General features: G+C 34.5%; 3 protein-coding genes across 3 annotated transcripts; 1 reads left to right on the top strand and 2 right to left on the bottom strand.

Moving 5' to 3' along the window:
- Nucleotides 1-1,374: 1,374 nt before the first annotated feature.
- LOC109060156 (vertebrate ancient opsin-like) lies at nucleotides 1,375-9,333 on the bottom strand. Its single transcript, XM_042767802.1, has 5 exons — nucleotides 8,468-9,333; nucleotides 6,930-7,141; nucleotides 5,451-5,567; nucleotides 5,011-5,250; nucleotides 1,375-2,695 (listed from the first exon to the last, which is right to left on the bottom strand). Exons 1-5 carry the CDS (start codon nucleotides 8,835-8,837, stop codon nucleotides 2,435-2,437), a joined length of 1,200 nt encoding a protein of 399 aa, XP_042623736.1. The 5' UTR covers nucleotides 8,838-9,333; the 3' UTR covers nucleotides 1,375-2,434.
- A 4,297-nt stretch (nucleotides 9,334-13,630) lies between these two features.
- LOC109060155 (galanin peptides-like) lies at nucleotides 13,631-16,095 on the bottom strand. Its single transcript, XM_019077303.2, has 6 exons — nucleotides 15,813-16,095; nucleotides 15,096-15,179; nucleotides 14,955-15,009; nucleotides 14,763-14,852; nucleotides 14,492-14,545; nucleotides 13,631-14,383 (listed from the first exon to the last, which is right to left on the bottom strand). The coding sequence occupies exons 2-6, from the start codon at nucleotides 15,177-15,179 to the stop codon at nucleotides 14,325-14,327; spliced, it is 342 nt and encodes a 113-aa protein (XP_018932848.1). The 5' UTR covers nucleotides 15,813-16,095; the 3' UTR covers nucleotides 13,631-14,324.
- A 1,137-nt stretch (nucleotides 16,096-17,232) lies between these two features.
- On the top strand, nucleotides 17,233-22,820 carry LOC109060164 (leukocyte antigen CD37-like). The gene is made up of 7 exons (XM_042767801.1): nucleotides 17,233-18,776; nucleotides 19,017-19,091; nucleotides 19,239-20,148; nucleotides 20,948-21,855; nucleotides 21,940-22,006; nucleotides 22,261-22,392; nucleotides 22,549-22,820. The coding sequence occupies exons 1-3, from the start codon at nucleotides 18,633-18,635 to the stop codon at nucleotides 19,356-19,358; spliced, it is 339 nt and encodes a 112-aa protein (XP_042623735.1). The 5' UTR covers nucleotides 17,233-18,632; the 3' UTR covers nucleotides 19,359-20,148; nucleotides 20,948-21,855; nucleotides 21,940-22,006; nucleotides 22,261-22,392; nucleotides 22,549-22,820.
- The last annotated feature ends 1,600 nt before the right edge of the window (nucleotides 22,821-24,420 follow it).

Raw genomic sequence — 24,420 nt, 5'->3', positions numbered from 1 at the left:
ATATACATACTGTTTTAGACACATTTAGTTGTAAGCAAGTCTCTTTAAACCATGCCAACACATTAACCATAGAATTTGTGAGTTCATTTGTAACTTGTGTCAGACTATTACCATGTTTGTAAATTACTGTATCGTTCACATACATTTGTATATTAATGCCATATTAATTAATATACATGCAAGATGAAAATAATTCATATATATATATATATATATATATATATATATATATATATATATATATATATATATATATATATATATATATATATATATATATATATATATATATATATATATATATTGTGGACACAAGATAGATCCTTGCAGTACATAAGTTCATACCTAAATCATTGGATTGGTGATTTTGTACTCTAACACACTGAAATCTATATGATTGATATGACTCTATACAGTTAAGTGTATCTAATGAGAAATTAAAACAAGATAACTTAGACATAAGGATTCTGATTAACTGTGTCAAAGGCTTTCTTTAAATCAAGGAACACGGCTCCAACTACACCACCTTTATCTAAGAAAGTTTTAATATTTTCTATAAAAAAAAAAAAAAAAAAAAAAAAAAATTGCAGTTTCTGTTGAGTATTTTGCATTGGATGCAATGAAAATGAAATATTACTCAAGTAACTGCTAGTCTGTTCTGCAACTAATTTCTCCATAACCTTAGAAACTTAACCTATAATTATCAATAGAAAGGGGATCTCCACATTTGAATATTGGAACAACAATCTCTGACTTCCAAACACTTGGGACTTTTCCCTGAGAAATTGAAAAGTTAATAACTTTAGTAAGTTTAGTAAGTTCTAGAGTCGAACTAGACATAGCAACATCCATACCATATTTATCTTTTGCTCTAGATGATTTAAGAGATATAATTGTTCTCATAACATCAGAATCACTAACCGGCCTTATTCTAAAAACAGGCTCCACTGTTGTAACTGGACAGACATTAATATACGCAGGCGGAAAACAACATGTAATGGTTTCTACGGAATCAACAAAATGATTATTAAACATCTCTACCACCTCAGCTGGATTGTTTATTGGTTTTTCCTTTACTTTTTAGTTCTAGAATTCTCTAGAATTTTCTCAACTCTCATCTCAAAGATTCTGTGTTATTTTAGGTTCTCTGTGTGATGCAATAAACACACTGGATTTGCTACAGTACTTATTTTGTACTTATTTTTTTTCATTTCTGATTCACAATGTCCCTCTGTCTTGAACTATAATACCTAGTGACCACTCTGGAAAGTTATTGCAAGTTGTTTTATTGTTCTACAACATTAACATGTTTTAAAAAATACATTTAAAAAATCATATTAATTAAAATATAACACCAAATCTATATAACTCCAAGACATTGATAAATAAATACATACGTAAAACATTACATGGCATGCCACAGACAAACATCGATATCAATACTCAGTTTGGACATAAATTGTTAGCAAACACCAAACAATATGGCCTAATAAGAGATTCAGACAGTTCATTCTAACTCACAAGCACTCATATACCAAAGTATACAAATACAATTTGATCACTCTTCCTCCATTAAAACTCTCAAAACAAGACTGAAAAATCAACAATAGACAATAAACTGAATTGTCAGAAGAGGATCTTTTTCCATGAGATAAGGGACATTAATTGCATGGTTTATTACTGTATTGCAAAGCAGATACACTGCCAAAGCAGTCTGACCCATTAGTTCACTAGGCCTAAATGAATTGTTATGGTGTCACATACAGCAGCATGTTAGATTCTGAGATGTGTAGACATGCTTTTACGTTTAAAAGTATTATTTAGTTTTTTATGTAAAAATGCACTAGAATGACCGTCTTAGGTCAGGTTTAGATTTTGAGACAAAGAGCAGCTCATTAATGTCAATTTCAAAACAGCAGACCAATCAGAAGAAGCCAGAGGTGGGGCAAGAGTCCCAAGCTGTAGGCGGGTGATTATTTACATTTTCAAAAGCAGCTAATTTTATTTGACTTTTTGCATTATTATTAGTTTTTTGGGGGGTTTTTGTCGGTGCTTGTCTCATAAATCCCCCCCCCCCAACACACACACACAAAAAGCATTTGCACTGGTACTAGTGTGTAATCAGCAAAATAGTGAGAGGAGATAGATCTGAAAAACAAATGCCATTCGTTCAGAGGACTGTATGGAAATGTATTGCCTTGCCTTCATGTTTATGTAAGGTAATAACGCAATACTGACAAGTATACAGATACACAGAGACTCCAAATCGCCACAACATAAAGAAATACGAACAACAACAAAGAACATTTGAAAACGCAAACAATACATTCTAACATATGCATTCCAATAGTGGTAACAACTGCAGGATTTATGCTTTAGTTAGACAACAGGTTAGACTAAATGTATACATTTATTTAGTCAGATTACCCCTTTTCTACAAAGGACACACTCGACTATCTGATAAAGAGAGCTGCTTTGGACCTTCATTCCCACTTTGCTCCGACTCTTCCTCTTCATCCTCACTCTTCTCCATGTTGTACATGGACATGGGCACGCGAGCAGCAATGGTGGACATCTCTTCAAGGTGACTCTCTGCTGTGGCAGTGATGGCTCCTTTGTCAGATGTCTGGTTCAGATTGGTGGAGTCCAAATTGGTGACATTTCCTTTAAACATCTGGATCAGACACTTCCTGAACTGAGAAAAAGAGTTTTAGTTTCAGTGTGAATAGAGATCATAGTCGTTCCATTGAATTTCCTAAAGTGCTATCAAAGAAACCACTCTCCCATACACACACACACACACACACACACACACACACACACACACACACACACACACACACACACACACACACACACACACACAAATAAAATCAAAAGAGGTTTTAATTATAAGAGTATGTTCAAAACACAAAAGAAAATCTTTGATAAATATTTCCAGACACCATGTAGAGATTTATATTCAGTATTTAAACCTTTGCACAACCTCTGCATCGAAACGAGGAAAAGGTCATTAAGCAAGTATTCTATGTAAATACAAGGACATTTTGACCTTAATTAAAACAGATAAGGTCATGAGAAGTAAATATATTCATGTCCTTAAGGTTTTGGTTGGACTGGATGAAAATGAGGTACCCTGGGTAATACCAGCTACTCTCTCTGTCAAATTTGTAATGCAGAGAATCACTACAGTCGGTATACATTTACAGAATAATGCAAGCAGAACGTACAAAGACAAAGGCAAAGGCACTTATCTGAAATGGAAAGTTACAGTAAACTTTCACTGCTTATACAACAACATAAGCTGTTGAAATGTTAGATTAAGCACATGATAACACTTTACAATAATGTTCATTTTGTTAATATTAGCTAATTAGATATTATGAAATAAAAATGAGCAATGCTTATATAGCATGTATTAGTCTAAGTTAATGTTCTTTTACAACTAATACGTTTTAATATTTAATTTAACATGACAATTTTACATAAATTAACATTAATGTCTTATAAACAAATACAAACAATTGTATTTTCATAAATTAGCATAAATTAATATATGCTGAAAAAATATTGTTCATTGTTAGTTCATGTTACCTAATGCATTAACTAATGTAAGCAAACTGAGCAGTATATTATATATTCTACCAAGGCAACTGAAAAAAAAGACAAAATCTAGTTGTATATGTTCTATTTCAGATCTATCAAATCTATATTCAATCCATTTCAGAAAAGACTGACAATCAGCTTTGCATTCTTATTGAATACACCAAATAACAGCAAACTTTAATAAAACATGCCTATATACAGCCCATATGTGACATGTTCATTTTTGTAGTTTTCTCCATGTACTCAAGAGCTCAATGCAATGCAGCATTACAGATGCTATATGGTTAAAGAAACCATCCCTATTCTCACTCTCAAGTGTTTGTTCTCATGTCTCTATAATGTAATCGGTCTCTCTCTCTCTCTCATGTCAAAGCAATTTGAGACCCTGTGACCCTTGACCTGAATTTATTCTGGGAACAGCTGGGCAGAAACTGGGTTAGTTCTGGAAGATGTGCACAGCTCAAGGGGTCCAGCAGCCTCCGCTCCAAACCACCTGGGACCCACATCCTAGGGGTGGTCGTCAGAGTCACATGACTACAAAAGATCACTGCTTCGCCTTTTACACCAAATGACACACTACAGGGACACTGAGGAGAAATTTCCCTCTATGAGCTTAATGTATGTGGCTTAATGCATGTCAAAAAATAAATAAATAAATAAAAATGAGATATCATGGATCAACTGTGCAGACTGTATCGCTCATAATGCATAACTACTCTGAGAATAGAGAATATCTTTAAAATGGAAATAGTCTGAGGTTTAAACCATTGTCTACCCAGGATGACAAAGCAATCGAAGCAAATGAATTGTAAGACCTAAGACCTCTCTTTAGGAAAGCTATAGGCACCCAAACATTTCCTGAGGTGGATTTGTAACTCGAAAGATACAAGACAGTTTTCATTGGGTATATATGGACCTCTATCTCTGTGAATTTAAACATTAAATATGAATATTTGATATATTTTTGATAGAAAATATGGAAAATGAAAATATGAAAAAGAAAATGGAATCCCCTCAACCAAAACTGTCAGAGTAAAGATCATCAGATGTCTGTGATTCATCCCTGACATAAGATAAAAGAAAAAAGTGTAGAAGTTCAGACCACCTGCTCATGCAATGGCTTTTCTTGTAGAGCATAGTCAAGATAGCTATAACAATTATAGCTATATATGCTGTTTACAAGATTCACTGTTTTCACTCCTTGTTGCTTTTCTGACTTTTATTGATTGATGACATAAAAACACTACAAATCGATTCTTAATATTTCAAATATAAAACCCTATCATCAGATTTTTTTCCTCAGCACGGCACCCTAAACTTATGTTTATTTTTTTATTTTTTTATAAAATGTGTAAGTGATCCGAAAATGACAAGGAAGACAAATGGCAAATTGCAAAGATGTACCTGCTTATTCATGAAGACATAGATGATGGGATTGTATACAGCTGCAGTCTTTGAGAAGAAGGCCGGTACTGAGCCCAGGCGAGGATCAATATGAATTGTGGGACAGGCAGTGACAGTAATTGAGAATGCTGCATAAGGCGTCCATCCAACCATGAATGCAACTATCATTACAATGACCATCCTCGCCACCTCTCGGTCAGGCTTACGCGCACTACCCAGCCTTCCATGAGTGTTCGATACCTATTAAACATATTAGAGTTCTAACATTAAATGCAGTCAAAGACTAAATTAACATTCAATGTTAATGTACAATACACAACCAAACAAAAGCTTCTTAGCTGTTTTACCAGTTTTATTCAGTTTTTGCTCTTTATTCATTTATATCTAAAAATCTGCTATAAAGCAAGTAATGAAAATAAACATAAGAGTATTTTGCCAACCTTTCTGAGCTTCTGCATAAGTTTACCATAGGAGATAATGATCACACCAAGAGGAAGGATAAAACACGTAATGAAAAAGGTGATGATGTAGGTGTGGTCGTAGAAATCAGTCGAGTATTAAAGAGGCAAAACAGAGACTTCAGACCCCCTGTTATCTTTGCTGCACTGTATGTCATCATCTTACCTACATATCATCTTGCAGGTACTTTTGGTGTGTTCAAGCCATGTAGGAAAAATACAATTTACGAGTAAAAAACAAATGAATGCTACCACAAAGTCAGAATTACAAGTGGAAACCTTTTCTTTAAACCCCAAGTTTCCAAGTTGGGGCGTGTCAGTGTGAAAACATGTCAGCTGCAATATATGCAGCATCTGTTTTGTTTAATTTGTGTAATCTTGTTGAATTTGTATTGCTGAAATAAACTTTTTTTTTTAAATTTACAATAAAACTAACATAAGTTGCATGTCTATTTTACCACAAAATATGATGGTACTGTACAATTATGATAGAATTTTTACAGCATCTTCATAAATTAAATAAAAAGGTACAAAGTAAAAACACACCTGATGCACATTCCTTATTAAGAGGTCATTTTTTGTAGAACACATTTGACTTTAAAATAACGACTTCCCAAACAATAAATACAAACTTCCCAGGAGGACTTGAACACACCATTTGAGCACAAACATTAGTGTGGATAATAATGCTTAGGCAATCAATTATGCACTAATCTTTAACAATAAGAGCACATGCACATGCACATTTTACACTTGCATAATATGCTTTGTGTGCTTTGTGAAGTGCTTTGTTCAGTCCAAACAAACATTGCAATAGAACAATTGAGTAATAAGTACATGTAAGCTCAAGGCAGTGTCAAAATTTGGATAAATAAGACTAAATAGACACCAAAATGTACAAACTGACTGTTTTGCTGTCAGAGATCTCATCTGCAGAATCTTCATTACTCTACTGAACATCAACATGGATGCAACTATGCCCCACAATGGTAAAAATATATATATATATATATTCCCCATCCTTGGTCTTCTCTGTGTCACTTTGCATTCCCTATTTAAATGTTTTTGCACTGTTTGTGTTCCAAGGCCAAGGCTAAGCCACAGCCACAAATGTTTTGTGCCAGTCTCTTGAAGGCAATTTTTCAACTGATGGCTGCATGGCATCAACCTTGGGTTTATAAGTGGTTTCTTTTTTTTCTGTCACAATATAACACTCAAGAAGAAGCCTTGACTTGAACTCCTTGTCTGTCTCCAAATGATGCCACTTAAAGCCACATGTGCAAGGCACGTTAGTATTCATCAACAGCATCACATAACTGTGGGTGTTGTTCTGTTAATACATGTCCATGACAGAGAGACACAGAGATTGAAAGACTGTGAGCGAGAGATGAACAGTATTGGATACAGAGTGAGTGCATGAAGGAAGGAGGGTAGATTCAGTGAAATAGTATTTTGAGCTCACCAGTTGGGTTCACAGGTGGTGCCAATTTTGCTGACCGTATAACTGTTCCAGCCAAGAACTGGTGGGATTGTCCAGATGAACGAGAAGGTCCAGACGAAAACAAGGCCCATCGCTGCGTGCTTGCCTCCCAACCGGACATTTTTCAGAGGACGACAGATCACAAAATAACGCTCAAATGCCAAGATTGCCAAAGACCACAAAGCCACAATCCCTAGAAACCAAGAAGGTACACCCATTATAACTGTACTGTGTCAGTGATATAATATGTACCTGTACTGTCATTTAACAAGAGATGAAAACAGAAGTTCCAGCTTGCTTTTTAGAAAATCTGTTATTTTACATTAAAAGCAATGAGCCTCATGGGAAACAAGAACTAGTAATGGATGTGTTGGATCAGGAATGAAGAGACAGGGAGTCCGGGGTGGAGATGAAGAATCTTTTATTAATGTCCCTTACTAGTCAAGTGTCAGATGAGAAGTGGCCCATGAGAAGAGAAGAACTGCAGGGATGGGGCAACTCCTCAAGCTCAAAAAACCCTGATTACCTGATTGCAGGTAACTATGTAAGCCATTTAGCCACCACATAAGAAAAAGAAATCATGCTTTGGTGAATTAACAGTTATAAGAAAAAATAAATGTTGACTTTTCTCATAATTTCAACTTTATATTTCACAAGTAGACTTTGGATCTCATAATTTCTACTTTTTATGTCATAATTATGATTTACCAAAGCAATTTTTTTTTTCTTATGTAGAAGAAAAGGGCTGATTAGTAAAACAAAGACAATATGCACAGAATCAGGGCTTTGGAACTTTTATATTTTGTTTTAGCATTTACCAAATGCTAATCTTAAAAGTAAAACCAAATAGTATCTTTTCTTAGGTTACTGGTACCCTGTAATTACTACACTTATGATGGTGTAGTAATGGATGGATGGATGAAAACGGATGAAAATGTATCACAATTTACAACAGTACATATAGTATAAGTATTTGCTGTAAAACCTCAGTAACCACAGATTTACTATTGTTTTACTATAGTAACATTATTTTAACCATGATATTTTTTTTTGTAAAAAAAAATAAATAAATAAACAAAACAAAAAAACATGCCAATAGAAATTATAAATAATCTGCCGAAAGAAAGAAAGTAATCCAATTGTGAATCACATCTATAGAGTTAGTCACTGTAATTTTTAACATAGTCTACTAATTTTCCTCTATAACTTTTTATATTGAACTTTAAATATACTGGAATAATTCCTGGTTGGTAGTAAAAAAGAAATAATACTATTATTTAAAGAATAAAACTAGAAAAGGCACCAGCAACAAGTGGAATATATACAATAGAACTAAATGGCAAAAATATGCAATTTGTTACCAGTAACAATGGAATTGTCACTAGAAATTGCTAGTAGCAAATGAATAAGTACTAACAAATAAGTTAAATATATTGTATTGGTAACATAAAATATGTAGGCAACTACTTATTTTAAAGTAATACATGTTACACGTCTTGGTGTTGTTATAATAACTCACCGAAAAAAGTGACAGCGAATCCTTCCAGCACACACGCCCAGACGCCCAGGAAGAAGTAGCCACGTGCATTAGTTAGAAAACTTATAGTGCCTCCTGTCAGTGAAACTAGAAAATCAGCAACAGATAAATTTACAATAATGTAATTCAGCGGTTTCCTTAAATGTTTGAATCTAAACGTCACAAGCATAACGGTGAAGTTCTCTATTAAAGACAGTGAAGTCACTATGAACATCAGACAGGCGAGGAAAGTGTAATTCCAGGGCGCAACAGACTTGAGAGGACCCGAGAACGGATCGTCCGGTGTGGGGATGTCGGTGGACTCGGTGACAAAAGACTCAAACGATTCCATAACAGCGATTAGAGCGGGCATCGGGATGAAAAAAAGATCAGGAAAAAATCATAAAATCATCACTAGCGAGCTTCTTTAAAGTCCAAGACAGGTGTTTTTATACTTACAGACAGAATTTGCGTACTGTAAAAAATAATGTCAGTTTAAAAATAATTATATCAATTCAAACACACACATAAAATGTATGTGTGTCCTATGCGTTTTCTTATTATTTATTTATTTATTTTAGAAATAAATATTAATAAATAGATAAATATTCCAATCTTTCTCGTAAAGCAATCCACTTGAGGAGACAGAAATCCAGAAGAGCGCCTTTGCGTAAACGTTGCAATTAAACGTTACAGGTCCGCTCGCTTTGCGTCCACAGTCGAGCATAAGTATGTTCATGCTGTTCTCCTTTATATATACAGTCCGTCAGCGTGGCCATCTCAGTCCCTCGAGGTAATGAAAAAAGTCAATTTACAAGTTTACCAAGACATTTCAGAGGGGCGTCACGCGCTCTGCTCTCTTAAAGGTGCACGCAGTCGTTTTTACTTATGAAAAAGTTTTACACATACGGTACCTTTGAAAAACTGTCATTAAAATAATACACACTCACATGAGATGGAGTCTCCATGCATATCTCTCTTCCAGAAAAAGATGGGGGGGGTGCTATTTTATTTTAAATGGAGCCTCCATATTTATATCACATGACCAATTGTATCATTACAACCAAAGGTGCAAAAATGAAGTATGCAACATATAGACATATGCACTCAAAATCAAACCAAGAGGGGCGTCGGATGGCAGACTCCTCTATCTACAAAACAGTATATATTCATCCCTTTTATATATATATACATACATATATATATATATATGTGTGTGTGTGTGTGTGTGTGTGTGTGTGTGTGTGTGTGTGTGTGTGTGTGTGCAAAAATGTATTAAATTAAACAGTTTACTCACCATCAGGCCATCCAGGATGTAGATGAGTTGTTTATTCAATAGAATAGATTTGGAGAAATTTAGCATTACATCATTTGTTCACCAATGGATTCTCTGCAGTAATTCTCTGTAATCAACACGACTTGATGTGTGAAGTCAAAAGCTGTGTGTAAGAAACAAATCCATCAATGTGTTTTAACTTTAAAACATAGTTTCTTGCCAAAAGACAAGTCCAGTCTTCATAATAATGCTTCTTCCAGTAAAAAGGTCTATCCCATGTTGTCCTCTCACATCAAAATCCACCAGCATTTTTTAGAATGGTTTAAACTGTTTTCCCTTGTAAATGGTACTTGTGTAAATGGATCTGTGTATGTCTCTCCTGATTGAGACAAGACTTTTTCACTGCAATATTACTGATTGAAGATTCAGCCGGAAGCAAAGGTTTGAAATGTCTTAATAATGTATTTGTTTCTTACAAACATGCAGCTTTTCGCCTCACAAGACATTAACTGATGGACTGAAGATGTGTGGATTACTTGTGGATTATTGTGATGTTTTTATCAGCTGTTTGGACTCTCATTTTGACGGCAACCATTCACTGCAGAGGATCCATTAGTGAGCAATTGATGTAATGCTAAATTTCTCCATGTGTTTTGAAGAAAGAAACTGAATATTTGAATCTGCTAAATATTTTGACATGAGAGATTATTTGATGAAAGCATGTCAGAATGATCTTTTCCTATAGATAATGTCTGAAATGCCTCCTTTTCCTGCCTCAAACTGACGAGAGGAGAAATACCAGCAGTGATTCAAGTGACGTGACATACAGCCAAGTATGGTGACCCATACTCAGAATTCGTGCTCTGCATTTAACCCATCCAAAGTGCACACACACACTCTGTGAACACACACCCAGAGCAGTGGGCAGCCATTTATGCTGCGGCGCCCAGGGATCAGTTGGGGGTTCAGTGCCTTGCTCAAGGGCACTTAAGTCGTAGTATTGCCGGCCCGAGACTCGAAACCCACAACCTTAGGGTTAGGAGTCAAATTCTCTAACCATTAGTCCACGACTTCCCCACAAATTCATAATTAAGAAAAGTAGGAAAATGTAAGAAACTGAGATAATATCCAATACACGTGTCTTGTATGTAACATTCCTTACTGCCGCTCCTATTCAGATGCTTAGAAACAATACATTACCACGGCCCTTGCACATGTAAGTAATAAATGTCTATGAGGATTGATCAAAAGTATAGCATGCAAAATTTATTCATTTGCAGGTCTTAAAATGAAATTTCACAGACCACAGGCATGACAGAAAAATAAAAGTATTCATTTGTTTAGACTAATTGCTACTTTACTGTAAAGAAAGACTTGTCCACGCCCTCCTAAAATGCTTCTTTTAAACATGCCCCCACATGTCTACATCACTGTGTGGGAAGATTTGCATAACGCCACAACAAATGTTCACGGAAAGAAAGAAGGCATAGCTTTGATTCTCACTGTAGTGTTGTTGCTGCTGCTGCCATGTCATGGAGATGGTGTGTGTTTCATTGTGAAAGCGAAACTACTTTGTTTGGCCTTCCAAAAGAGGACACAGCTAGAAATCAGTGGTTAAGTTGTATTTCAACACTGTTCCTGAACAGTTCAACCCAAATATTAAGATGTGTGCAATGCATCTTACAGAGGACTGTGTTCTGAACCTGTGAGAGTCTACAATGCCGTCTTTTCTGACTCACAGCCTGTAAGTGCATTTTCATATTTAAAGAATTTGCCACTGGTGATTCAAACATGAGTTTTGAGCAGTGTAGAGTAGCGCTTGTTGTGTGTCGTTACTTTGATCATAAATGCTGACATGGTTTCGGTTGACGCAGCGCGATGCAACGCAACACGTTAAAAGACAGTATAAGTCATTATAATCAGTAATTATGTCCCCACTGGATGCAACAAATGCTTTGTTTGTAATGGGCTATATTGTTTTTTCTATTGTTTCGGGACACGGCATCACAGTATGGTAAGGAGCATAACATTTCCGTCACATGCTTGAGTATTCGACCAATCACAACGCACTGGATATCTGGCCAATTAGAGCATACCTCGCTTTTCAGAACGATGAGCTTTGTAAAAATCAACGTGTTTCAGAAAGGCAGGGCATAGAGGAGAAACAATAATGTACATTATATGGAAAATAATGTGTTTTTTGAACCTTAAACCGCATAAACACATTTCATTACACCAAATACACAAAATAGTGTTCTCTTTTAGCAACGTTATATGACCCCTTTAATTAACTTGAGTAAGGTGCATCTAAGTAGTGCAAGGTTGCTTTGAGGATGGGTCGTTCTCTTTGAGGATAGATTATGTTTGTGTGTATGTCTGCCTCAGTTATCAACTTTATTGATTTCCAGTAATACTAATTTCAGTCCGTGCTTATAGCTCAGTGATGTGCCCAGTTGAGTCATACGGATCTCTGGACCTTTTAACACATCTATCATGGGACACGTCAAGAAGGCTGTCTGATTTTTTTTTTTTTTTTTTTGCACAGCTGCAGATTCTTGGTAGTGGTGGCATTAAAATGAACCTAGTCCTGCTGAGCAGTTACACATTCTCATTTACCTTAGACCCTCTTATCAGTATTCTGACTCTGGCTCACCACTGTAGATGACAGGCTGTCCATCATATAAGCATAATCTAATTAATACCAGCACTTTTCAATCGTGGCATTACCGTGATGCTCTAGTTAATGGATTATTGTGATGTCTGGAATTGACCCAGAGTGATTTATTACTCTCTTATTTTCTTTTATGTTTTCACCTTTTTTGTGGTGGCATTTATGTGACAAGTGGTCTGCTAATTTTATAGCTTTGCAATTGTCACAAAAAACAAACAAAACAATCATAAATTAATGCAGTGCCTGGTACTGCACAAGTCTGATGTAACCTTTATAAATCCAAGCGCCATTTGTTAAACAAAAGCAATATTGGAGCTGTGAGACAGCTGAGTAATAGAATTTCTGTAAACACAGTGATTGTCAGTCAACTTTTTCCACTACAGAATCATCACACATACAATCCACAGTTTTGGTTGGCCTTTCTACCATGAAGTTGAAAAATGTCAGCCCATCTTCCTGGAATTCAATTGATTGAAATCTTATTATCTAGTCTCAGATTATTTAAATATTTAATAAAAGGATGCAAACCAATCACAGAAACGATTATTTCTTTCAACAGGTGTGATACAAGATGCTATTTTAGAAATCTCCATTCATGATGAGCAGTTCAGACTGGGGATAAACGCTTTAGCATTGGATTAATGGGATGGGGGTATATTTAGCACAGATGCAATGTTTGAAGTAGTTCTTGGAAAAATGTTAAGAGCTCAGATGTTGTTATGTCTGCCCCCCAAGCCCTAAATCGCCCCTTCCCATCTGCCTCATTCTGCCCCCAGGTTTCTTCTGATGTCTCTCTGTAGCTAGAAAAAACCAAGTTAGAACAACTTCAGAAATGGCTGAAGCTAGTTTAATCATAATAATATACATTACAATTTGTGAAACGCTTGATCGTGTTGGTTTTTCACCTTGGTGTGACATGCATCTGCATCTACATCTATTTTTAACAGTATTTATTCTTTTAAGTATTATGCATGCAGATTTATGACCACATATTATTTGAGAGATTATATTAGTACTTTTAAAAAGTACTTTATACCATACTGCAATTTAAAATAAAACTATAGAAAACATTGTAGTGTTGTGGGTAACACATTACAAGTAAAGCGAGTTACGTAATCAGATAACTTTTTTCAAGTAACTAAAGTAATGCATTATTTTTACATTTTCAAGAAAATATCTAAATTACTTTTTCAAATAAGTAACGGCAGTTACTTTGTTTTCTCATTTATTCGCTGACACCTCTCCTGTCCCCATGTTGAGAGCAATTGGGAGTAAGTGCAAAGGCAGAGGCACTTTCTTCAGCCTGAGGCTTATTCATTTCACATTTGGTGTAGATTTTAACCTAAAATTTTGATAAATTTTAATTAAAAAAAAATATGGGTTCCTTATGCTTCACTTCCGAGGATTGTGGCGTACAAAACATCTTAATAAACAGAGGTCATATATAACACAGCATCCTTTTACAATGATGTTGCTTCCTTTATCTGCCACTAGATGGCGCCATATGTTTTATTATTACATTACATAATATTCTACATTTTACATCAAATGGAACGATATCCAAAAAAACCTTCAGCGATCTGTACGCATTAGTAATCACGCAATCTGGTCTGAAAATACTTTTGTTACACTACAGTGTAGATTCACTTCATAGCCATATACACTCCCACCACTCAGCCTTTAAAAGGTTCATTTTTGGTCACATTATTTGAACTCTGAAGCAGAAAATTATGCACCAACAATGGTTCAATGGTAAAGTGGTGCGATGAGTCAAATCAGTATGATTCATGGAATATTAATCTACACATTTTACCAATTTGAATGAATACATATTAAATGATGATAAAAAAGGATCGAATGCAAAACAGTGTTAGAGGGCAACTGTTGAAAAGCAGTAAAACAGAGATATATTGTTATTGCTTCATATGGCCGCTCATTAAAGAGCCACTGAAATCTTCAGTCATTCCCATTTCTGAAAGAGAAAAATAGTACTTTTACTTGCCAAGAATAACATACATTTCTTTTTTCAGTTACTAGAAATAAAAAGAAACAAATCAATCAAACTATTTATGTAATTCACCTTTTAATTGCAAATATGCAAGATGACCCAGCAGTGAGAGAAGATAGGAATCATCTGTGGAAAATGAAAATAGACTACTTTAGCAAAAAATACTAGAAAAAATACTAACAAAATGAATAACAAAGAAAGAATAGTATTTGAGAATGAGACCAGATCACAAAATATTAATGTACTAACATTTTGGATTATTTCTTAATTTCAATAGAGTTTAAGGTTGTAATGATAACAATAATAATAATAATAAGTCATTATAAATGCTTTAAGAACTGACTGTATGATGATGCTGGTAAGCTTGAACTCTCATTCCACATGTCTCTTTTGCCCGTAGCTCTGTGTCTTACATTAAGACTTCTGTAAGCATCTGCAAGAGAACCACACAATTACTGCAATAAAAACCAATATAAAATTTACTTAAAATATACCTTTTGCGCAATATTTTCAAGTTTGAATGCAATGAACTTACAAGGTCCTAGTAAGTACCCAGCACTGTTCAGAGTCCATCCCTTCTTCTCTGGATTCTGTGGGATTACCAGAGAGACCCATAAAGAGATGATGAAAAAACAAACATCTTGTTGAGCTTCAGAAGAGACAGTAGAAGATGTACCTTGAGGGTCATTGCATGGATCCTTGACAGATGTGCAGTTAAGACACAGAGTGAGATACAGAGTAAAGCACAACTTGTCTGCATCTGTGAAAAAGACAATAGACTACATGTAACATACATCCATATGTATTGTAGCAGAAAAAATATTCATTTAAAACAATCATTATTCATACATTTTTATAATTGCTGTTGTAGCTATTTATAGGATTTAAAGGATTTTTTTTCCACATTTGTTAAAAAGTAATTTAAACTGAAATAGCATTTTGTTAGCATCCTCCTTGGATTTCAGTAAAACATTACATCAATAAATTGTAATAATATACAATAAATATGATAAAGACATCACACTCCTAAAAAAATAACGGTTGTTTTTTGGTATCTATGGTTCCATGAAGAACCTCAAACATCCATACAATCTTTCCTTTTAACAAAAGATACTTTAGTGAAATAAAAGGTTCCTCAGATTATTGAAATGTCCTTCATGCCAAGAAAAGAATTAATCTTTGGGCAGCCCAAAATGGCTCATCCATGGCACTGCTGCAAAAACGACGTTTTGGAACCTTTATTTTTTATTTAAGTGTATGTATATTTGTATCGTTATCATTTAAATTAATCAACTGTATCTTTGATGTTTTACCTCAAGCTGGAACTTCACAGACACGGTTCTAAAAATATTAAAGTAGTTAAAGCATTAAACACAACACAGATAATACTTACCTTATAAGAGAACAGTTGCTGTTTATAAATATTTATTAAAAAATAAATAAAAAATTCCAGAAAAAAAGAGACAGTCTGTAACCTTCAAATAACAACTGCAGGTGTGTGTCTGAATGAGGGACAGTCTGTCTTTTATACACCCAGCAGCATACAGCATATTAACATAATGAAACTCTATTAGTACGACGTTCATTTGTTCATTTCTCATAATTACTGGTGCTGTTTACAGAGATGGGAGAGAGAGAGGAAGGATGGAGAATGATGAGACAGAATTAGTAAGAGAGTAAGCAAGGTAACGCTATACAGGACAGGAGGAGGAACACTGCCAAACATATTGAAACAAGCAAACAAACAGACATAGTCTAGATCCATCTATCAATCTGTCTGTCTGTCTTTCTGTCTGTCTATCTACAGTATCTATCTATCCATCCTTCTGTCCATCTATCTTTATATCTTTCTTTCTTTCTATCTATCTATCTATCTATCTATCTATCTATCTATCTATCTATCTATCTATCTGTCTGTCTGTCTGTCTGTCTGTCTGTCTGTCTGTCTGTCTGTCTGTCTGTCTGTCTGTCTGTCTGTCTGTCTGTCTGTCTGTCCATCCATCCATCCAACTATTGGATGGGCATCTATCTATCTATCTATCTATCTATCTATCTATCTATCTATCTATCTATCTATCTATCTATCTATCTATCTATCTATCCTTCTGTCTGTCTGGCTTTCTGTCTGTCCGTCCATCCATCCGTCCGTCTATTGGATGGGCATCTATCTATCTATCCATCCTTCTGTCTGTCTATCTATCTATCTATCTATCTATCTATCTATCTATCTATCTATCTATCTATCTATCTATCTATCTATCTATCTATCTATCTATCTATCTATCTATCTATCTATCTATCTATCTATCAGATTGTGTCTCTGATCAAATGAGGCAATACTGAAACCCATTTCATTCTCTGATGCTTTTCTCCATTTGATAACAGCACTTTGCCTTAGATATAATTACAGCTGCTACTGCTCCTTTCTATCCATTAACAGGGAAGCCCTAAAACATTCCACCTAATTATCTATAACTAATTGTGCTAAAGCTGCATTTGGGGCATGGGAGGGGAAACAGGCCGACCAGGAAGCGTGTTGAAACAGGGAATGAAAGCTGAAATTTCAGCCTCCTGTGGGAGGTATAATAGTGTCCTCAGATGAATTAACCCTGATCTCTACCCCTGTGTTTCAGTTTTATGCACTCATCTTCTGCTAAGAGCAGGTCAGCTCTTATATTTGACAATTTATTTTGTCCCCTTTCAGAAATTGATATCCGGAAGTTTATGCATATGAAAATAGTTGATAGATGAAATAGAGTAATTTTTATAAATGTCAAATCTATCAATTGTTGTAAATCTTGCAGCCTGTGAAAAACATAAAAACATCACAAAATGTCATATCATGACACATAATAACTGACATACCTTGTATTTCAAAATAAGTGCTGCTAATTCAGAGGAGGAAGAGGGGAGTATATGGATCTAAAAGGTGTAAGAGTCTGTGACTAGGGTTGATATTTTATTTATGGTGGGTGTTCTGTACGCCTGCTTTTTGCTGATGTAGACTCAAAGATGCTTTGCTCACAGACAGGAACTCTCAAGCAATACAACGAATCAGAATTAATATTACAGACTCTTCCCAGTTTATTTAAGGTAAGTTTTCATATTTATTTCTTATGCGAAACATTATTAAAATGTTTTGAGAAATGCCAGTTAGATGTTGATTATATAGAAACACTGTTTATCTAAAACCTTATTTACCAGTTATAGAGATTTTATTGGATAAATGTTAATATTATCAAATATATATATATATATTTCTGGCTACAGTAACATTATAAAAGTGGAAAATATCAAAAAACACTGGCTGTTTTCACCATCATACAGGATGTAGACCTAAAAAAATCTACATTTACATAACCACTGAAGGATGTATTCTCAAATTTTCATAACAGCAAACAAAGCACTCTTGTCCCATTTGCTAGTGCCTGAATAGTTAAAGGCATGCCTGTGTAAAACGATAGCTTTGGTTTTGTCACCATAGGCAAGGAAATATGAGAATACAAGACACTTCCTGTACCCTGTTCTGTTTTTGTGCTTGAGAAGAGGAGAAGGGGTTATTTTGTAGCATATTTCTAGGCAGCAAATCCATATCTGGTCTTAAAGAAAAACTGTGAAACCAACTTGGTTCTATGAACACTAAAAGTTGAACAATATGGCCCATTTTCTGCTTATCACCCTGCCCCTGATAATATAACTTATTTATTTTATTATTATTTAATTGGTTCTCATAAGATGATTTTAATATTTATTTATTTTGTGCTCACAAATATGGCATCTCACCAAATACTTCCTCTTTCTCTTCAGCTTAATATTCTTTGTAAGTTTCAAATGAATCATAAGACACAGTTAACTGGACTAAAATTAAATAAATAAAGGTATTTTATAATATACCAAACCTATGAAATACACACATTACAATACAATTTGCTACATTTAACAGCAAAAACTAGATAATTTTCTTCCAGTAATATAACTGTTGCCTGTTTGGTCTCAGCAAGGCCAAACTTTTACATTTAATACAATGTACATGTCGGATTGCTGTTGGTCTTATTCAGGATCACTCCTCTTATCTATGGGACTATGGATACTACTTTCAGAGAACAGCATTTTAAGTATGTGTTAATTTTTTTTTTGAGTACAGAAATCAGTGCTATTTTGATTCCTTGTCTATTAATTATTATATATAGTGAACTATTAAAGAATTTGCTCCATGTCTTTTACAGTGCCCTCCGCTCCCTACATTTCCATCTCTCTCTTCTCCTACTTCCTGATCATCAGTGGATCTGTGACCATGTCATTAGGCTTCTTAGGATGTCTAGGTTCTCTGAAGACTGTCAAATGCCTGCTGGCAACTGTTAGTTTACATAGAAACAAAACTTGATGGGACATTTATGTGATTAGAGATACACTTTTATCTTGAAAATATAGTTGTTTGTTAGGAGAACTCCTAAAATGTTAAGAGCTTAGTTGTCACTAGCCTCTTGGGAATTGCACATGTTCTTTGTACAGGTTTTTTGTAATACAACAGTACATTTATCTGCTCCACTGAGCTGTAACAGTATGTTAAAAAAAAAAAGCTTTATTTTATCTGCAGTATTTTATCCTGCTCACGGTTCTTCTTGCGGCTCAGATAGTGGGTGGGGTTCTTTTCTACACCCAGAAAACTGAGGTAACTCAAGCATGAGAATAAGCAGTCCCACCCATTTTTTTATTTATTTATTTATTTTTATTTTTTTCGAGCCATATGCTTATAAAGCTTTAGATAAATCATGACCAAAACATCTTCAACTTATTTTTTTCCCACTCGCTTAATTAGTTGGCAGGTTCACTAAAGGACCATACTCTAAAGTCATTTGGAAGGAATGATTCCAGAATAATAAGTTTTGAAAATACTCTAGTGTACATTCAGCAAGAGGTGAGAGTCACAGCACAGTAAACTAAAGCACACAGCAGTAAACAACAAAAAGAACGCTAAATATGAAAAATCTTTTGCAAGCTTTTGCACTCACATCTTCCAAGTAAATGTCACACTTAGAATAAAGTCAAATCCACAAATTAACAAAGTGTATAAGCACATAATATTTGATTTTAAGGCAAGTGTTTGCATGCAGTTTCAGTTAATGGCACAAAAATGATTCATATAGTGCCAACACAAATGGATTTTATATATTTAAATGAGGCTATATACAATGAAAATAAGTAGTTGCATTGCTTAAGCTCATTTTAAATGTAAATGAAAAAGCAGCAAAAATATTTTTTGCAATTGTACTGTTTATATTTAAGCTAAAAAGCTTGTAGATAAAAAGCTAAGAAAAGGTGTTTGACTATACGAAAGTAGTATTCATGAACATTTTTTAAAATAATGCTCTAAAAGTAAAAGTATCTGCGTAATATTTCTGTCTTTTTTTTAAATTGTTGGATTATGTTTTTCTTCTACCTGCCAGAGGTGTCCCCTGGTATATGCTATTATATCATTAGAACTTTAAAGCAAACTTTGACAGGTATATTGGGAAGTTTGAAACAAGATATCACATCCACCATTATATCTCCGCAGGCCAAATACTGTGGTTGGCATGGAACAGAAGATTGGCTCTATACCCTGTTCCTGCTTCAGCATAGGCAATGCCATTCTCAATGCAACATATGAAATCCAAGATCCAAATAAGTGTAACACATGTTTCTCAGATGATATCCTTTCAAATCACACCTGTGGGATTTATAAGCAGGTAGGATTTCAGTTTCTGCCCAGTGATTATTTTGTAAATTGTGCTCCAACATAACACACTCTCAAAGGGTTGAAGTGAGAATATAAAGGAATGGCTGGATGAAAATCTTCTCAGAATTTTTGTGGTTATTTTGACCATTTCTGTTGTGGAGGTAAGCAAGCTGTCACCAAACACTTTAGACCCGACTCAGAAAATCCATAGAACTATAACCTTTTACTGTCCAAACTATTGTTTGTATGGTGAGCATGGAGTTACAAAATATGACTGTACAATGCCCTCAGTGGTTACTTTTAATTATATGTTCACTCACAGAGATTTCACTGTGGAATACTGGCAAGGTATATGTTGTTTGTGCTGTTATAATAGTAGCCTACACTCTTAAAAATAAAGGTGCTTCACGATGCCATAGAAGAACCTTTTTGTCTAAATGGTTAAAGAACCTTTAATATCTGAAGAACCTTTCTGTTTCACAAAAGGTTCGTTGTGGCGAAAGATTATAAAAAGGTAAGAAAGAGATGGTTCTTTAATAAACCTTTGACTGAATGGTGCTTTGTGGAACCAAAAATGGTTCTTCTATGGCATTGCTGTGAAGAACCTTTTACAGCACCTTTTTTTTAAGAGCATAATGTGTGGTGTGAAGATTCGTCCATTGGCTTGGTCCCAACATTTGAATCTGCAGTGTTTGACCAGAATAAGTAATTGATCTACCTCATTGCTAGAGGTAGATATTATATCATTAATGGTTAACTGAATGGCTGAACCATGGATGATTAATTTATGAAAAATATCCTCTTTGCAGATACTGTACGGGGTATGATCCTTTCGATGTGTCTGTATAAAGAGGGTTCTGTGGATTACAACACAATTCTCCACTAAGATGACTAGGATCAGTGAGGGGAAAAAAAGTATTTGTTTTCTGTCATTCATATTTGATGTTTTGTTAATGTTTTTTAGGGTTTTATACAGATATTTTTTTCTCCAAAAGGCAGTTGCTTGTTCATTTTCCTTGTTATTCAGATGTTATGTTTTTTTCTACTATTTGTTTATGAAAAAGCACAAATAATTCGAAACAGTTGCTATAATATTTAAAGGATATAAACTTTTATTTCATGATTCTCAAAATATGTGCGTGTGACAAAGAATGTTCTCATTTGTTCGGTTTAGCCCTGGGTGAGAAAAACATATGGGTGGGACAGTATAATATTTCACAATTGTTGTGCACACAAAGCAAATGACCTCAATATTGAGTCAATGTGAGTGATACTGTTCTCATGCCATGTCTTTTAGATGTAAAATATTAAAACTCAAATTGTCCTTAATTCTATGTTGTTTATGTAAGTTGAAAACAAGTGTTACACATTGGCTTTTAATAATGTTTGAATTTAAGTAAACTGCATAATTTTAAGAAAATTGTGTTAGTATATAAATACACTTTAAAAAAAAACAGGCTAAGTGTAATACAGCTACTGTTGCTAAATGGAAATAAAACAGTAAATTACTTTATGAAGTTGACTTTATGTCATAACAGCTGCATTTATGTGTTTATTTAAACTGAGGATCTAAATGGTACATGGGACACGTCATATCCCATAGCAAGTTATTGTTAGGGCAGGGAGGAGGACAGGGCGCTTGTTATCAGGTATCATATATATACATGCTGTGTTCATTTCCCTCATTAATTCCAAAGCAACACTACAGACTAGGAAGGTAAGAAAGATATTGTCAGACTATTTTTACAGTCCTTTTAGTCTATATCATATTTAATCAGTCATTATAATTCATTACTGTCAGTTTGATAAAGACATGAAGATGGGATCCCGCACATTGGTTCTGATCTTGTTTTTAGGTGCCCTCTGCGGTAAGTGGGAAACAATTTTGACTTTTTCCAAATCATTGTTCTTATAATTTCTCTATAATACAATCACAGTAAAGTGGTTATGGTTTTTAAAATATTAAAATCACATTACAAATGATATTCATGTTTATATATAAATATATATATATATGTATGTATGTATGTAAGAGCATTACAGTTTAATGAATTCAGCACACAACAGAAGCCTTTTTTTTATCACAATTATTACAAAGATTTAAAAATTGTGATCTTATTAGTTGCACAGGCACTGAAGTGCAACTACTGCCAGAAGATTGAGAAAAACAATCCCACCTGTGATAAGATAGAGGAGAAAGAATGCACCAGTGGTTTTGATAAATGCATTACGATCAAAATGCATTCTCCAGCCTGTAAGTTGACCATATTCTTTTCCTCAGATGTTAAAACTGATAAAAACAGGATCGATTCTTAAGTTCTATTGCATGTGTAAACTGAGATACAGGTGCATCAATTGATGGAGAGCAATGATTCATTGTATTATTTAATGTGTGTGTTTCTTTTTGTAGACGGTGAAGTGCGCAGATGTGCAAATGCTAATGAGTGTGATGCTCAGGTGCCTCCTCAGGTGGAGAAACAGTGCTGCAACACAGACCTCTGCAACTGATCTGCTCCATCAGCCAAATGTATTTTACAATATGATCTGTGATAATCTTACACTACTTAAAATGCTCAAACTATAGAGCATACTATCATTGTTATTAATTGACTTTAATTTAATATATAGGTAAATGTAAGTAGAGAATAATATAAAGAAATAAAATCTGGCCAGCAAAACAAACAAAAACAAATGATGATTCCTTGTTTTCTAAAACTTTTTTTTTTTTTGTATAAGAGGTTTGAAATGTACAATTAAACTCTAAAACAAAACTGCTCAGTAAGTATTCACACACAAAAAAAGACTTCTCACCCAGACCTAACAACGCAAAACTGCACACAGAAACACCACAGAGTGGCAAAAATTATTTTTTTTTTAAATCACCTTTTACTTGACTAATTTTTGTTCTCGCTTTGTTAACAAAGTTACATTTAAACTTACAATTTCAAAGTCAATTCAGTTCCTAATATTCATCTGTAATGCAAAATAACAAATATTTATATACAGATGCCTTAAAGCTACTTAATATGCTTGTGTTCAATGGGAACATTTTCTTAACCATCACAGAGATAGTGGCCTATAGAGTAGAGACAGAACAGACCGGACAGATATAAACAGTAATGCATAGACAGACATTCTCTTTCTGCTGCACCTCGGACCACACACTGCTGTACTGAACACGTACCAAACTATTGTGCATAACAAAGTTACGACTCTTCATTCAGTTTAGGCAGAACCCAGCAGAGCAACTCGTACACGACATACACGAACAAAACCTCCACTACTTTTGCTCTTGTGGAGGTCTATCATCATCCTACCACCAATAGTCATGGTGGGATCAGTGACAGATGCCTGCTTGCTTTGAGATGCCATATCTCTCTCCTTCTTCTTCTGGAATGGAGATCGAAGATGGGAGGAAAACAGCTCCATGAGAAGGACAGAGAGCACAAGAAGGATGAAGAGGAAATGCCATGCCATCACTATAGCATTGTCAAAGTGTGTATTAAAACAAGCTTTAATGCAGGAGGAGTCAGTGCTGTTACAATGAAAATCTTTTTCCATGGAGTCCACCGCAGTGTGGAGGATTGGGATGAGCCCGGTAACTATTGCTACCATCGCTCTCTAGGGTGGATTCGTCTTCTTTATGGAAATAAAGAATGTATCTGCATAAAAAAGGGAGAATTTTCAATAACAGTCATATAACAAATATTTGGTAACTGCTTAAAATATTTGGTACACTGTGAGATACGACATCAACTTCTTTTGTTTAAAGAACAAGAGCCCAACATACCTTTTTGTAGGGAACGAAGGTTTTGTGTGTTTGTCCAGTGCTGAAGTTGTTGTAATATTTTTAACTTCACTCACTATAGTCTGTAACTACTGTATGTGTAATCAAAAATGGTTTCTCACATTTATCCACAGTTTTTTTCTTAACTTAGGGTTAATACAAGATCTCAAGTAGTTTTGTCTTGTATTTGTCTATATAAAAATATCTATATTTAACTCACTTCAAGTGTAAAATGTTTATTGCTCACCCCTTCTTTAGATGATTTTCCAAACTGAATTTAAATGACATGTTAGTTTAATGGCATACTCTACCACTAGATAAAAAATTTTGACACACCTACTTTCTTTCTTTCTTTCTTTCTTTCTTTCTTTCTTTCTTTCTTTCTTTCTTTCTTTCACTATCTATGCCTACTCATCCATTTAATGAATCATTAAAAAATAATTAATTATAATAAAAAAAAAAACAAATACAAATATTTTGTAAAGAAAGTCATAT

Source organism: Cyprinus carpio, chromosome A12 (genome assembly GCF_018340385.1).
Source record: "Cyprinus carpio isolate SPL01 chromosome A12, ASM1834038v1, whole genome shotgun sequence".
Taxonomy (NCBI): Eukaryota; Metazoa; Chordata; class Actinopteri; order Cypriniformes; family Cyprinidae; genus Cyprinus; species Cyprinus carpio.
Note: the sequence above shows the minus strand (reverse complement) of the source record. Positions and strands in the feature narration are given on the sequence as shown.